Source organism: Sparus aurata, chromosome 5 (genome assembly GCF_900880675.1).
Source record: "Sparus aurata chromosome 5, fSpaAur1.1, whole genome shotgun sequence".
In the NCBI taxonomy this organism is placed as follows: Eukaryota; Metazoa; Chordata; class Actinopteri; order Spariformes; family Sparidae; genus Sparus; species Sparus aurata.
Genome location: NC_044191.1, coordinates 10,361,060 through 10,373,544, shown reverse-complemented (window position 1 = coordinate 10,373,544; position 12,485 = coordinate 10,361,060). Strand labels below are relative to the sequence as shown.

The 12,485-nt window shown below is 39.3% G+C and overlaps 3 protein-coding genes across 5 annotated transcripts; 1 reads left to right on the top strand and 2 right to left on the bottom strand.

The window, feature by feature from the left end:
- Positions 1–573: 573 nt before the first annotated feature.
- On the bottom strand, positions 574–4,936 carry nfu1 (NFU1 iron-sulfur cluster scaffold homolog (S. cerevisiae)). The gene is made up of 8 exons (XM_030416228.1): positions 4,798–4,936; positions 3,016–3,116; positions 2,775–2,910; positions 2,076–2,142; positions 1,868–1,985; positions 1,711–1,774; positions 1,451–1,625; positions 574–959 (listed from the first exon to the last, which is right to left on the bottom strand). The coding sequence occupies exons 1-8, from the start codon at positions 4,854–4,856 to the stop codon at positions 924–926; spliced, it is 756 nt and encodes a 251-aa protein (XP_030272088.1). The 5' UTR covers positions 4,857–4,936; the 3' UTR covers positions 574–923.
- c5h9orf78 (chromosome 5 C9orf78 homolog) lies at positions 4,921–7,936 on the top strand. Its single transcript, XM_030416227.1, has 9 exons — positions 4,921–5,100; positions 5,305–5,364; positions 5,460–5,511; positions 5,617–5,687; positions 5,821–5,898; positions 6,165–6,362; positions 6,494–6,630; positions 6,722–6,826; positions 7,469–7,936. Exons 1-9 carry the CDS (start codon positions 5,021–5,023, stop codon positions 7,564–7,566), a joined length of 879 nt encoding a protein of 292 aa, XP_030272087.1. The 5' UTR covers positions 4,921–5,020; the 3' UTR covers positions 7,567–7,936.
- med22 (mediator complex subunit 22) lies at positions 7,845–11,913 on the bottom strand. 3 transcript variants are annotated; one of them, XM_030416229.1, is made up of 5 exons: positions 11,761–11,913; positions 11,366–11,522; positions 11,057–11,137; positions 10,036–10,244; positions 7,845–8,592 (listed from the first exon to the last, which is right to left on the bottom strand). In XM_030416229.1, the coding sequence occupies exons 2-5, from the start codon at positions 11,486–11,488 to the stop codon at positions 8,400–8,402; spliced, it is 606 nt and encodes a 201-aa protein (XP_030272089.1). In that variant the 5' UTR covers positions 11,489–11,522; positions 11,761–11,913; the 3' UTR covers positions 7,845–8,399. The 3 variants fall into 3 exon arrangements, with proteins under 3 accessions (XP_030272089.1, XP_030272090.1, XP_030272091.1); XM_030416230.1 differs by having other exon boundaries at positions 11,775–11,887; XM_030416231.1 differs by lacking the exon at positions 7,845–8,592 and having other exon boundaries at positions 8,964–10,244.
- Positions 11,914–12,485: the final 572 nt, after the last annotated feature.

Here is a 12,485-nt window from a genome sequence, read left to right as displayed (position 1 = left end):
ACTACATTCATTTGATAACTTTAGTTACTCTGTACTTTGCAAATTGCATGCTGCATCAGGACCAAAGAGGTGCATTTTTTAAATAATTTATTTTGTTGCAATCAGGATTAAAAAAAACACTGATTTCAATAATCATACAAATGCTGACTATACAGTATTTACATACATGTAAATACACCTATAACCTATTTTTATTTATGCTCTTAATACTTAAGTACATTTATCAGCAGACAATTACTTTTGATATTTAGGTAAATTAAATATCAGATACCTCAAGACTCAAGTACTACTTGTACGGGTGACTTTCACTTTTACCAAAGTTATGTTCACACTGTATCTTTAAGTCAAGAATTACATTTGGGTTCTTTTCACAACACTGGTTATCATAGCCTATAAACACCTTTTCAAAATAGGGTAAATGATCTTCGTTACAGCCCTTCTACAAAGTCATATTTAGCAACTGTAATCTTGTTTGAACTGAAGGAGGGTTGTAAAAAAGTACAACATCATTAAAGACATAAATTATTCACTGCACGTAACAATACACTGATGGATTTGGAGGCACAGCAGTCATAAAATGTTTCAATAAACTTTATTTATATACATACAGTATATGTAGTTTAGCCCTAAGGGCAGTGTTGACAAGTCTATGATTCTGAAAAGATGTAACAATATGAAATAATAAATACCATTTATTTCAGCTCTGTAGTCCACAGTTTCTATGACTGAGCTCTTCTGTCCCAATTTTTTAAAATACTGTCATAGCACAGAACAAGCTAAACAAAGTCAATAATAACATCTGGATGAATAATTATGCAATAATGATGATGTTGAGTTCTCTCACACTGCAAAGCTATACATCAGCTATTGTGACTATGGCCAGAGGAGGGAGGAATGTGAAAATGTGGCTGGTTTTGTGTGGTTCACGCTTGAGCCACCTCCTCCTCCTCATCCTTCACCTGAGGGAAAACAGGACAAGTTTAGTTATTTTCAAGTAGCACAGATATTTTCCAACACTTATTTTCTTTAATGCAACTTTATGTGTGCGGTCATAAAAAAAGAACATAAAAACACAGTACTTATACGATACAAAATAAAAATAAATCTAAAACACCTGCTTTCAAAGCCTCAGCCACTCTAAGTTTACAACAAATTACTACAGCCTTGCAATTTATTCAGCACTAAAAAAAGGTATTTAAGTCCATTTTAAAACAAACACAAAAATATTTTGCACTGTAATTATACAGTTAATAATCGTGATGACTCTTTACTGTCAAGGTATGTAGTTATTATTCACACATCAATTACTGTCCCAGCCTTTAAAATGAACGAAAACATGGCAGAATTAAAAATACTAAAGAGGAAGTCAGAAAGAAGAAGCAAGTATTAATCCCTAACCCTAACCCTAAGCTAAATTTACTAGCATGTGTGCAACGCAGGAGACACAAACCTGCTCCACTGATTCAACTTCAGGGACGTAAAACTGCAGCATGTTTTGGATTCCACTCTTCAAAGTAACAATGGAACTTGGACAACTGGTGCAAGATCCCTGCAGCTTCAGTTTAACAATGCCGTCTTCAAAACCCCTATACAGAACATCACCTCCATCCTCCTGCACTGTTGGCCTGGGGAAGAATAATAATACATGCTTGGCAAAAAGAACACAAAGCCATGTACAGGAGACAGGTGCTGATATCAGGGTGCAGCTACCTTATTCGAGTATCCAGCAGTTCTTTGATCATCGCAACCACTTCATCATCGTCATCTGATGGAGCTGAAAAGACAAGTGGAGATTCCTTGGCATTCACAAACAGCTTGCCCTACCAGTTTCTGTATTACGCACTGCGCAGCCATTTGAAATCTTTACCTGTATCCACACTAGGTTGGCTGTCCTCATTGACAACAGGAAGTCCGGAGGTGAAAAAGTCCATAATAGTAGCGAATACATCGGGCTTAATTACTTTCCATTCCATATTTGCATCAGACTAAATGAGAGAAAGGACAGAAGTTATTCCAGGCAATGACAGTGCAACATGCCACACTATGAGGTATACATGATATAGACCTAGTTGTACCTTTGATATGGTGATAAAGTCTGGGCCCAGGAGCACACCCTTGACTCCATCAATCCTGAACAGCTGTCTGAGGAAACAAAAAACAACATTGAGCTCTGTTTTGTTATGTTTTGGGAGACACAAAGTAAAGTTAGAAATGTTTTTTTTTAAAATCTAGGCTAGGCTATATAAATCAAACCAATAACAGATATAATGCTTTAAAATAGAAACACAGTTGTACTAATAAAGTGCCTAGGCACATATGTGCATAAAAATTTATATCACACTTTTGATCTATTGTTTTTTACGACACATACAGGGGTTTCAGGTGAGATCTGTAACACTGAAAGATTGAAAGCTCAAAAGCTCAGACAAGCATCCACAGTAACAGAATCTAATCAAGCAGTGGAGGACACACTGTCTCCTCAGGACACTGGCTGCAGACTCAAGGACAACCTGAGAAAACACTCTTTCTACTGCTAATTCTGTGCTCAACAAGAATTAAAACTTTTTTTATAGGTACATTCATTGCCTTGGTTCACAAGCCACGGGTAAGGCAGTTGAATAAAACTTCACAGGGGAATTGCCAGAGAGAAGTGTAATTAATAACAATATCTGCATTCTTTTTAGAAGTAAACTACTACACCATATCAAAGTATAGGCTATGAAAGCGATTTATTTCTCCTCATTCAGTAAACTTGTATTCAAGCAGTCATATACCTGACTAAGGGTGAGCAGTGTGCGTCACGAGGGCTGTCAAAGTTCATCGTTCCCGATTCAAGAACTGCACGACCGGGCAGAAACTTTAGGCTGTTTGGATTTGGTGTGTCCTGTGTCTGCACAAACATGGTCCTTCCTGGAAAGAGACAAAACACAAAGAGGAAGAATGTAACATCGGTCGTTGTTTTAGTCATGTTTTTCTCCAAGTCATAGAGCTACAAGCATGCTGCAGTATACACACCAGGGACAACCCAATGGGGGTTTTGTGGCCATCTGTCAGAGACTCCTGTGTTATGTGAAGGCCAGTGAAATCCAGCACTCTGATATCCACTGCCAACAAGACTGCAAACACATAAGAGAGATTCAGAAGGTTATTACCTATGGTGTGGGTATTATTGATGAAATATTAATACATTAATATGCACATCACTTTAACACTGCAGCTGCATGAGGCTAATTATAACAGCCTTATATATAGCTGATATCTTGTGAAGTTACCTCCAGGGATTAATGAAGTTTTATATTAACCTGTAAAATACATCTAAATACATTTGTTGACTTTATGTTATATTATTAATCTGACACTGCAAACTAACTAAGTAACTGAGAGTACAATATTGGCTCAGAACTGAAGTGGAGTAAAGGTGTAAGGAAGCAGAAAATTGAAATATTCAAGCACCTCAAATCAGTTCTCGAGTAACTCTATTGAGTAACTCTCCACAACTGATTGTAACAGCAAATAATCACCCTTCATTAACAAATATATGCTGCTTAAAATCTGAATATTCAATTTTCATGCAAGCTTGAATCTTTTGGTCCCCCCTACTTGTGAATGCCTGAGGTTAAGAAATGAGCAAGTTGAGTAAAACTAATCTACTTAAAGCCCTTTTATGCACAGCACAATATTCCTTGGTCGCACAAGTAATATTGTTGCACGGGGCAATGGGACAAACTCATGCAGCACAAACTAAAAACCCAGCAGCTTCATTTATCTTGTCCATGGCAAGGACAATGGCACAGTTCATGTCATGTGGGCATTGGCTAATTGAATGATGTTCACATATAGACAAATATCTGGTAAACTTAAGTGCAAAATAAATATATAAACACCTCCTTGAATTATTTACTTACTTTGAACCACAATGGATTAATTTCAATGTTCTAACACATCTACTGACAAACGCTTAAATATCAAAATGAAACCAGATATCTACATGACAATGTAAAAAAGTAGTAGGCACACATAAAACATAGATATATATCGCTAAACTGAGGTGTTACTGATCGTTGTAGGTTAAATATACCTCACTCTGGAAGCTCCTAGTTGGTCAATCTCTAGTCAAAACCTACTCAGTGGAAGTAAACGCATTCGCCAAACAAATGCTTCAGTCAGTTATGGAAATGGCCTAAAAATGTGTTTCCGGGACACTAAATGTCATTCCGATCAAGAACTACAAAAAGTCTCTTTCACACATAACTGGAGAGAGTATTGTTACTCGAAGTAAAGTTTATTTTCCAACCAGACAACTCCAAACACAAGATCAAAGTTAGAGAGGAGAACAAAGACCTCACCCTCATCAATAGCAGCACAACACATAGCAGGGCTAGCCTTCATTTACCAGACCTTGCATAAAAATCGTATCTGATGAAACATTACAATGTTAAGATTTGCGCCAGTAATGTTAGATAACTGCTAAAAGTGTTCCAGCAAATTTTAGACTCGAAGGGATTTATTTGTGTACTTAAATTAATTTAAATATAGAAGAAATTATTTTAGCAGGACATTAGAGAGTCAATTTTGTTCGACAGTGTCAAGCAAGCTTCCATAACATTCATCACATCACGCTGCTCTGAGAAGTGATAATCAGTCTGCGTCACTCTGCAACTTAGCTGGCTAGCTAGCCACTAATGTTTAACGTCAGCTGTACTCAGGCAGCTAAGAGGTCCCTGCATGCATACAGGTGTAACAAATGCAAAATAGGAGTACATCACATTGTCACAACTGACAAACAGGTAAACTTACGGACGCGAAAGTCTTGCTGAAATACCCAACAACCTGCCGACCTGTCTGTAAGTCGCCATGTTTGTTGTGATTATCTAAAGAAACGGAAGGGATCGGACCTATTTGCGGAAGTGACGCAATATTATTGTACGTTTGGTAAAACTCCCCGCAAGACACCCAGCCATCTGCTATCACTAAACGCAATTCTGTGAAAGCTCTGATATAACATTAAGCTGCCGTGAAAATGCCGAGTGGCAAAAACTTCAGAAGGAGAAAGGAGTCGTCGGATGAGGAGGAGGAGGATGAGACAACTCGAGAAGTCAGGTAAAGTACTACATTTAAACTCCTCGGCATGAACAAAAATGCTAGCTAGCTGCTAACGTTAGAGTAACGCTGTTCGCCAAGGTAGATATCCGCTCCATCAAAGTTAAAAACACTCAGTTCCAACAGTATGAACTTCATGTATTTGGACTGTATTGTATTTTGAGCAAATTTCGTTTAAATTCTGTGTATTTGTTGTCCGTGTAGGTCGAAAGTAGAAGAAGCTAAAGAGCTTCAGAGTTTGAGGAAACGGCAGACTGGAGTCAGGTAACGTGATGCTGTTTGACAAATAATGAAGACGTTTCAAAAATCTTGTAAATGACATGACAAATAAAATGATATCCAAATTCTGTTTTGTTTAGTGTGACCGCACTATTGGTTGGAGAAAAACTGCCACCAGAGGCTGAAATTGATGTAAGTGACTTATTTTGAAACATTACTGTATATGGATTAACCAGCATGTGTGTTTTTAAACTGGCTATTTGAGTGTTTGGTCATTAAAATAAACCTTTCTCACAGAACGACCCTTTTAAAATGAAGACTGGAGGAGTTGTGGACATGAAGAAAGTCAAAGACAGAAATAGGGACATGTAAGTGAATCTGTGACTGCTTTAATGACTGCAGTGGTGTTCAAATGTTGTATAAGTCATTACAAAAAGGAACAATGTGTGTAACCACAGATGAAGCTAATCTGACCTAAAATGACCTCTTTCCCACATCCAGGACAGAAGAGGAGACGGACCTCAACCTTGGCACCTCTTTTTCTGCTGAAACTAACCGAAGAGACGAAGATGCAGACATGTATGTTTGCTACTTCTTCACACACATACCCTCTCTCTCTTTGGCATTCAGAATTAACTAGTTCTTCCCAATCTTGTACTTAAACTGGAGCACCAGCAATATCCCCACATGCTTTATCTAATGTGGAGGGCCAACATGCTTGGTTCGCACTGGTCACAAGTGAATTTCCTGCAATAGTCTAAATAAAACCGAAGATTGCAATCCCTAAAACAATTGTGGTTTCTCACTCACCGATGTTTAAAAACCTTTCTTATGAATCTTTTCAGGATGAAATATATTGAGACAGAGCTGAAAAAGAAGAAGGGATTGGTTGAGGCAGAGGAACAGAAGGTTAAGCAGAAGAATGCAGAGGACCACCTGTATGAGCTGCCCGAGAACATCCGCGTCAATTCAGCCAAGAAGACGGAGGAGATGTTGTCCAATCAGATGCTGAGTGGAATCCCTGAAGTCGATCTTGGCATTGAGTATGTAAAGAAGATTCTCAAAGTGATCCTGTCGATGTCTTTTTTTTTTTTAGAATCTTGTACAGTGACCAGCTGACAGAAAGGATGCAACTCTGTTACTCATCACTTGTGTCTGTAATTTCTCCCCCCAGTGCCAAGATAAAGAACATCATCTTTACAGAGGAGGCGAAAGCCAAACTTCTGGCAGAACAGAGGAACAAGAAAAAAGACAATGGCACATCATTTGTACCCACCAACATCGCTGTCAATTATGTCCAACACAACCGCTGTGAGTACTGTGATCATTCAAAGATGAGGTTAAATAATGACGGGCAATGACACGTGAAAGGCTGGTTTAATGCTAAATGTCTTCTTTTCAGTCTACCATGAGGATGTGAATGCACCGCAGAGGCACCACAGACACAGAGAAGAGCCCAAAGCAAGGCCGCTGCGTGTGGGAGACACTGAGAAACCAGGACCAGAAGGTAAGACGCTGTAGGACCAAATTATTAGTTGTTTTATTATTTATAAGTTGTTCAGCACCACTAGACTGCAGAAATACTGTTATGAGTTCAAGTACACTAAAACCGAGGAGAACATAACTTTGAGCTTGTTCCTATAAACTGTGTAAACTGTATAAACTGTTTCAGGTATTCTGAGTTCTTCAAAGGTCTAAAATCCAATAATCCCAAATTTAGGCCTTTAAAGTTAATGTTACCCTTATAAAGTCGCATTAAGTTCAGTCTCGCTTATGAATTATTTTTTGTGATTACAATATAACAGCACTACAAAACGAGAACAGCACTTTAGTTTGAGCCGGTTGAAAATAACGCAGCACCCTCTGCAAGAAAAAGGTCAAATTAGGAACTTTGGGTAACAAGGCATTAGAGTCACTTGTGAAGCCTGATGTGATTCACTTGTAGTAACGACAAAGGAAAAAACAGAGAGACAGCAGTGTAGGATTTCTGTTGCCAGTATGGATGTGAAATAGATGTTTATTTGCAGCCATAATGGCCTTTAAAAAGTGTTCAATCCAACCTGTTACACCCTGCAGAAACTGTGGAACATTGTTTATCTAATAGTATCACAGCTGCTCACTGCTCTTCTATCTTCTCTTTACTCTACAGCCACGTCACCACCCAACTACCGCAAACGTCCAAACAACGAAAAGGCCACAGACGACTACCATTACGAGAAGTTCAAGAAGATGAACCGACGATATTGAGTAGCTGGATTTTTTTTTTTTTTTTAAAGGAAGAATGGCCCAACATGATGCCCATCTTTATAAAGACTGACTCCTTGAGATTAGCATACTGGATTCCAAAGACAGTTGTCTTTTTAAAGATTGTAAATAGCTCCCTGTGTTTATCTGTATACAGTACATTTGCTTTGTGATGTGCATGTAAAAAAAAACAAGTCCACATCATCCAAGTTGTCGTGTGGTTCAGGATTGCCTGATGACCAAGCAATCAGTCAAATTAGACCAGGATCTTACATCAGAAATGTTGCTTTATTAGCTCACTTTATTAGACTTTCAGCTGTAGAATTTCTTGATCAGGACTTTCAACATGTTTTGATTAAAAACATAAAAACCACAAGTTTTAAATTTGTTCTTTAATGCGACCAGTGCTTGAAGTAAAAAAAAAAAGAAATAAAACATTACAAAAACATTCTAAATAACTGAAATACACAATACCAGGTCCAACATAAGAATATAAAAATGTACAGTATTTAAATGCTGCAAAAGATACACTGAACATTCATAAAGTTGTCTGCATTTTTTTAAATTCAGTAATATATATACAGTGTGTATATTTTTAAATTGTATTCTGAAAAAGTCAAACGGACATCCAAAATGTTTCAGAGGCCATCATTCTTCTGATTCCAATAAGCTTTTATGGTACTTCCTGTTTAGTGCAGTGTCTTTATTTTAATCTTTTCTATGCAAAAGAAATCCTCATTTGAGTCCAAAACACATTACAATGGAAAACCTAATCAGACACTATTCACACTGCGATGGAACCTAAATGAGCCAAACCACAGTGTCCACTTGTTTCCTCATGGTTTCTCTATAGAGGACGTCCCATGTCCGTTGAGGTGGTGTTGGGAGTTTGTCTCCTGTGAAGGAGGTCCCTCCACGTCCTCTCGGTCTCCCTGGGTGGAGCTGCAGCTGCTGCCCGGGGAGGCCCAACTGTCTCGTCTACGGTAGGCCTCGCACAGCGGCAGATCAGTGCTGTCCCACTGACTGTAGCTTTGTGGAGCGGAAACCGGTAGGAGGCAAAGAATCAGCGCAGCACAGAAAGAGAGGAGCAGACAAGAGCGTCAGCAGCAGGTCAGAATAAGCACATTCATACACAGAGAGGCACACATACGATAGAAGCATGGAGGTTATGCAGAAGCACTGGAAACTGGATCGACGCGTGTGCATTAGCGAGACGCTGCATTAAGAGGTGATTTAATCCACGGTTGATTTTAAGTCCAGCAAAAAGGTGCAATTAGTTGCTGATGGAGGAGAAAGCAGAGCGTGTGCAGTGAGGAAGGAAGGCCCACACCAAGCATGCTCCAAACAGGACTAAGAGACACTTATAAATGGATGTTCTCACAGAAAACAAGACAAAGTACTGCAGTGTTTTGTCTCTATTTTATTTCTTAAATCATTCTGGGTCTACTGGAACAGTTGGCACAAACTGGTACACATGTACAACCACACCATGTGTGATGGTATGCATGGTTACAGCTTGAGTCCTTGGTTGTCTTAAGGACGGATCAATTAAAAATACCCAATGGCTTTTACAGAAAATCTCTATTTGACAAACTCTTGGTAGCTTTAGATTTGACCTGGAATAAATAAACAGTCGTGACTAATTTTACAGTCTATATCAAACATCCATCCACAGTCATCATTCAAATCTACCATATAGGTCACCACCGTTTTGTTTATGGTTTAAATATTATATATAAATAATCTACAAATGATTATAAAAAATCTATTCTGATATGGTTTAAGTTCTTTCATGAGTACGTCTTCTAAAGGGAGTTCACTTTCTCCACAAAGATTTTTGTTGCCATAACCAGATATTTTTTAACAACCATCTAACAGCTCATCCAGGTCTTCAAACACGAGTTCTTTTAACGAACTCTGGTCATTAATTTCAAACATTGAACTAGGAGCTTATAACATTCCACTGAACCACACATCTCTCCTATTTGCCGGACAACATTGCTAAACCTGAGGGTCTGATGCTGTCTGTTCTGAATGGTAAAATTGATCTTTGTGATCAGAAATGCCTTCTGGCTTTCATACTGCATCAGTAAACTGCTCCGAATGCCCCAAAATACACTTGAACTGCCAGAGCCCAAGAGCTGCATACATTGACACTGCTCATCTTCAGTTGTATACCCCTTTAATGCTGACGTTTTTTTTCCATAATGACCAAAAACGGGGTAAATCATAGAGCAGAAGAGATTCAAGGCACTTGCTATCAATTAATATCAATGATGAGCTCCATCACAACGACTCGCAGCAAAGCTTTGTGTTGATGAAAGTTACCAGAAGGTGTCACATTTAGATGCTGGCAGAAATAAACCCTTCCTCAGGCTCAGCAGTGAATGATAAAGGAGAGACAGTACATGGTGCTGGGCATGGGACAACAGAGGGGCGGTGGGATGGGGGCATGTATGAGCCTACTTGTACCTGGAGGAGTAATATTCTTCCTCTAGCTCAAACAGGTCGATGGCGATCTCGTCACGGAGCGAGGTGAGCTTCTTGTCGCACTCGTCCTGCAGCGAGCGGAGCTGCTGGTTCTGGAGGCTGATGGCGTCGTTCACCGACGGGAAGTCGTTCAGAATCAGGAACTGCTTCAGATCCGACACCAGCTTCATCAGGGACTCACCGGCTCGTACCTGAGACGACAGCACAGACCAGGGAAATGGGTTTAGAAAAGAATTATGATTTGTGTGTCTTATCTCTGGACTGAAGACATTCTGCGAAACATATCATGCAGATTTTTCTTTCTGTTGACTCTCGGGAGCCCCTTTGAACAAAAGATGAGGATGAAATCTTTGTTTAAATGATGAACAGATTAAAGACATTTGCTTTTCAAATACATAAATAAAAAGTACTGGTATGATCAAATATATTTAAACAGTACAAGCCAGCAGCTCCGTAATTAAAATGAAGTCATTATTTTTGTGTTATTATGTTATTTTCAACATATTCCATATATCATTAATAATTCATCGATAATTGATTGTTAAGGCGGCTGACTATTGATTGAACAAATTACTTAAAATTTGCATCCCTTTATCCAACTTAAAAAAGTTGGGAGAATTTAAGAGTAACAATTTAATGGTTATACAGAAATAGCACATGTTTCTCTTGTTTGCTTTCGTAGGTCATAAAGAGGCATCACTATTAAACTGACACTGACTTCATAACCAGTTAAAGGTTCCTTGTTGTATGTAAAACAGCAGACTCTGCGTATGCCCTCTCTCTCAGTGTCATTTATTTACAGCAACGAGATAATTCACATTACCAGTCAGAATGCTTTGTTAAGCTGCTCCTGTAGCAAATGTAACTGGCTCTTCCTGTGCCCATCTCTCACCTCTCCCCCTCCCAACTAACACATATCCTAACTGGGTTCCTACCTACACAACAGGAACAATTAAAACATCTGTGCACGTAGTTTATTCTGGAAAACTGAGCTTATACTCACAATGTTGGCTGCTCTGACGTGCATCTCATAATGGTCCTGCTCTGCCTGGGTTGCTCGGGACACCTGTGTCTCATCCTCTATCTGGAGAAAGAAAACAGTGAACAGAGAATAATGCACACTTACTCAAATATTTAGAGCAAAGAGACAAAATGTCACGAGACAGGACATGGCAGGAAGTGAGAGATCCTGACACTAATATGTCCTTCATCGAAAATAATAAACACACACAACCCATAGAAAGGAGCAGAGAGAGAGAGAAAGTGGTACAAAAACAGACAGCAGAAAGGAGATGAAGGTGTATAAATATACCTTTGCTGTCTTAACGATTTCTGTGAAGTTGTCCAGGATGGACCTGATGTCATCCTTCAGCCTCTTGTTGTAGTTCTGCAGCAGACTCTCTTTGCTCTGAGGGAGGACTCTCTGTGTGGCCATCGTGCTCGGGAATAGGCAACGCAGCCCACGTTACCTGTCCACATTAAATCCACACACACACACACCCAGTCAGCGGATGAAGTTTATCGCAAAAAACACAGAAAACAAAACGTGACTGTGATTCAGGAGCGAGCAGCTAGCTAGCATGGAAAGAAAGTCGCGTGTTCATTTCCAAAGAAAAGGAAGTGAAAGAGGCCCGTCTGGCGTGATTCTAATATCTGTATTACTGCAAAAATATATTTTTAATATGTTCTGTAATGTTCAACACTTACGTCCTATAGCATACTTTGTAAACAATGACGTTAACGTGCAGAGCAGGCGCCACTACGCCGGAGGTTCCTCGTCTTCTTCTTGGTGGTAAATGGCGGCTCACATCCGGTGTTTCTGCGTGTGATCGCCCTCTAGCGGAGAATCACTGGCCCTACACCATAACACACAGGCGTCGTTTTCACAGTACGAAAGGGTAGATGTTATATCCAATACCTGCGAGGAGTCATCTGCATTTTTAGATGCAGTTTCAATAAGTCAAGTCTACCATTAATCAATGCATAAGCCACTGCCAATACAGTTTTTAGGGCAGTTTTAAGTGATAGAAGACATGCATTAAAAAGCACATACCAGCAGTAGAATGTTATGTATGACAATTTCCACTCATAATGAAAAAGAAGCTCCCTGTTGGTGCTTATGTTGTTTTAATATTGGCTTATTGCTCTTGTAATACTAAAGGATGAGCTCCCCCTAAAATGAAAACTCACACTAAAGTGTGAATAGGGCTATTATCTATTCAACCCAGCCCACACATTATTTCTGGGGAGTCACCGCAAAAACAGCATTCTCTTAAACCAGAGATACCCAACATTTGTGACAACACGGGCCAGTGACATTGTGGGGGTACATAACATGTTTTCAAATCAATCTGAGATCTCGGGGCTGAAGATGACGTGGATTAAGCAGGACGAGTTGTTTTTTTTAAAATCACTTTTCAAAACAAGTCCCC

Coding starts and splice junctions, on each gene's coding strand:
- c5h9orf78 (XM_030416227.1), top strand. CDS start 5,021: ATGCCGAGTGGCAAAAACTTCAGAAGGAGAAAGGAGTCGTCGGATGAG. Junction 5,101..5,304: donor GAGACAACTCGAGAAGTCAG/GTAAAGTACTAC, acceptor TTGTCCGTGTAG/GTCGAAAGTAGAAGAAGCTA. Junction 6,827..7,468: donor TGAGAAACCAGGACCAGAAG/GTAAGACGCTGT, acceptor TTTACTCTACAG/CCACGTCACCACCCAACTAC.
- nfu1 (XM_030416228.1), bottom strand. CDS start 4,856: ATGGCGACTTACAGACAGGTCGGCAGGTTGTTGGGTATTTCAGCAAGA. Junction 2,911..3,015: donor CCCCCATTGGGTTGTCCCTG/GTGTGTATACTG, acceptor GTCTCTTTCCAG/GAAGGACCATGTTTGTGCAG. Junction 1,775..1,867: donor CCAACCTAGTGTGGATACAG/GTAAAGATTTCA, acceptor TTGTCTTTTCAG/CTCCATCAGATGACGATGAT.
- med22 (XM_030416229.1), bottom strand. CDS start 11,488: ATGGCCACACAGAGAGTCCTCCCTCAGAGCAAAGAGAGTCTGCTGCAG. Junction 11,138..11,365: donor AAATCGTTAAGACAGCAAAG/GTATATTTATAC, acceptor TTCTTTCTCCAG/ATAGAGGATGAGACACAGGT. Junction 10,245..11,056: donor ACGTCAGAGCAGCCAACATT/GTGAGTATAAGC, acceptor CTGTCGTCTCAG/GTACGAGCCGGTGAGTCCCT.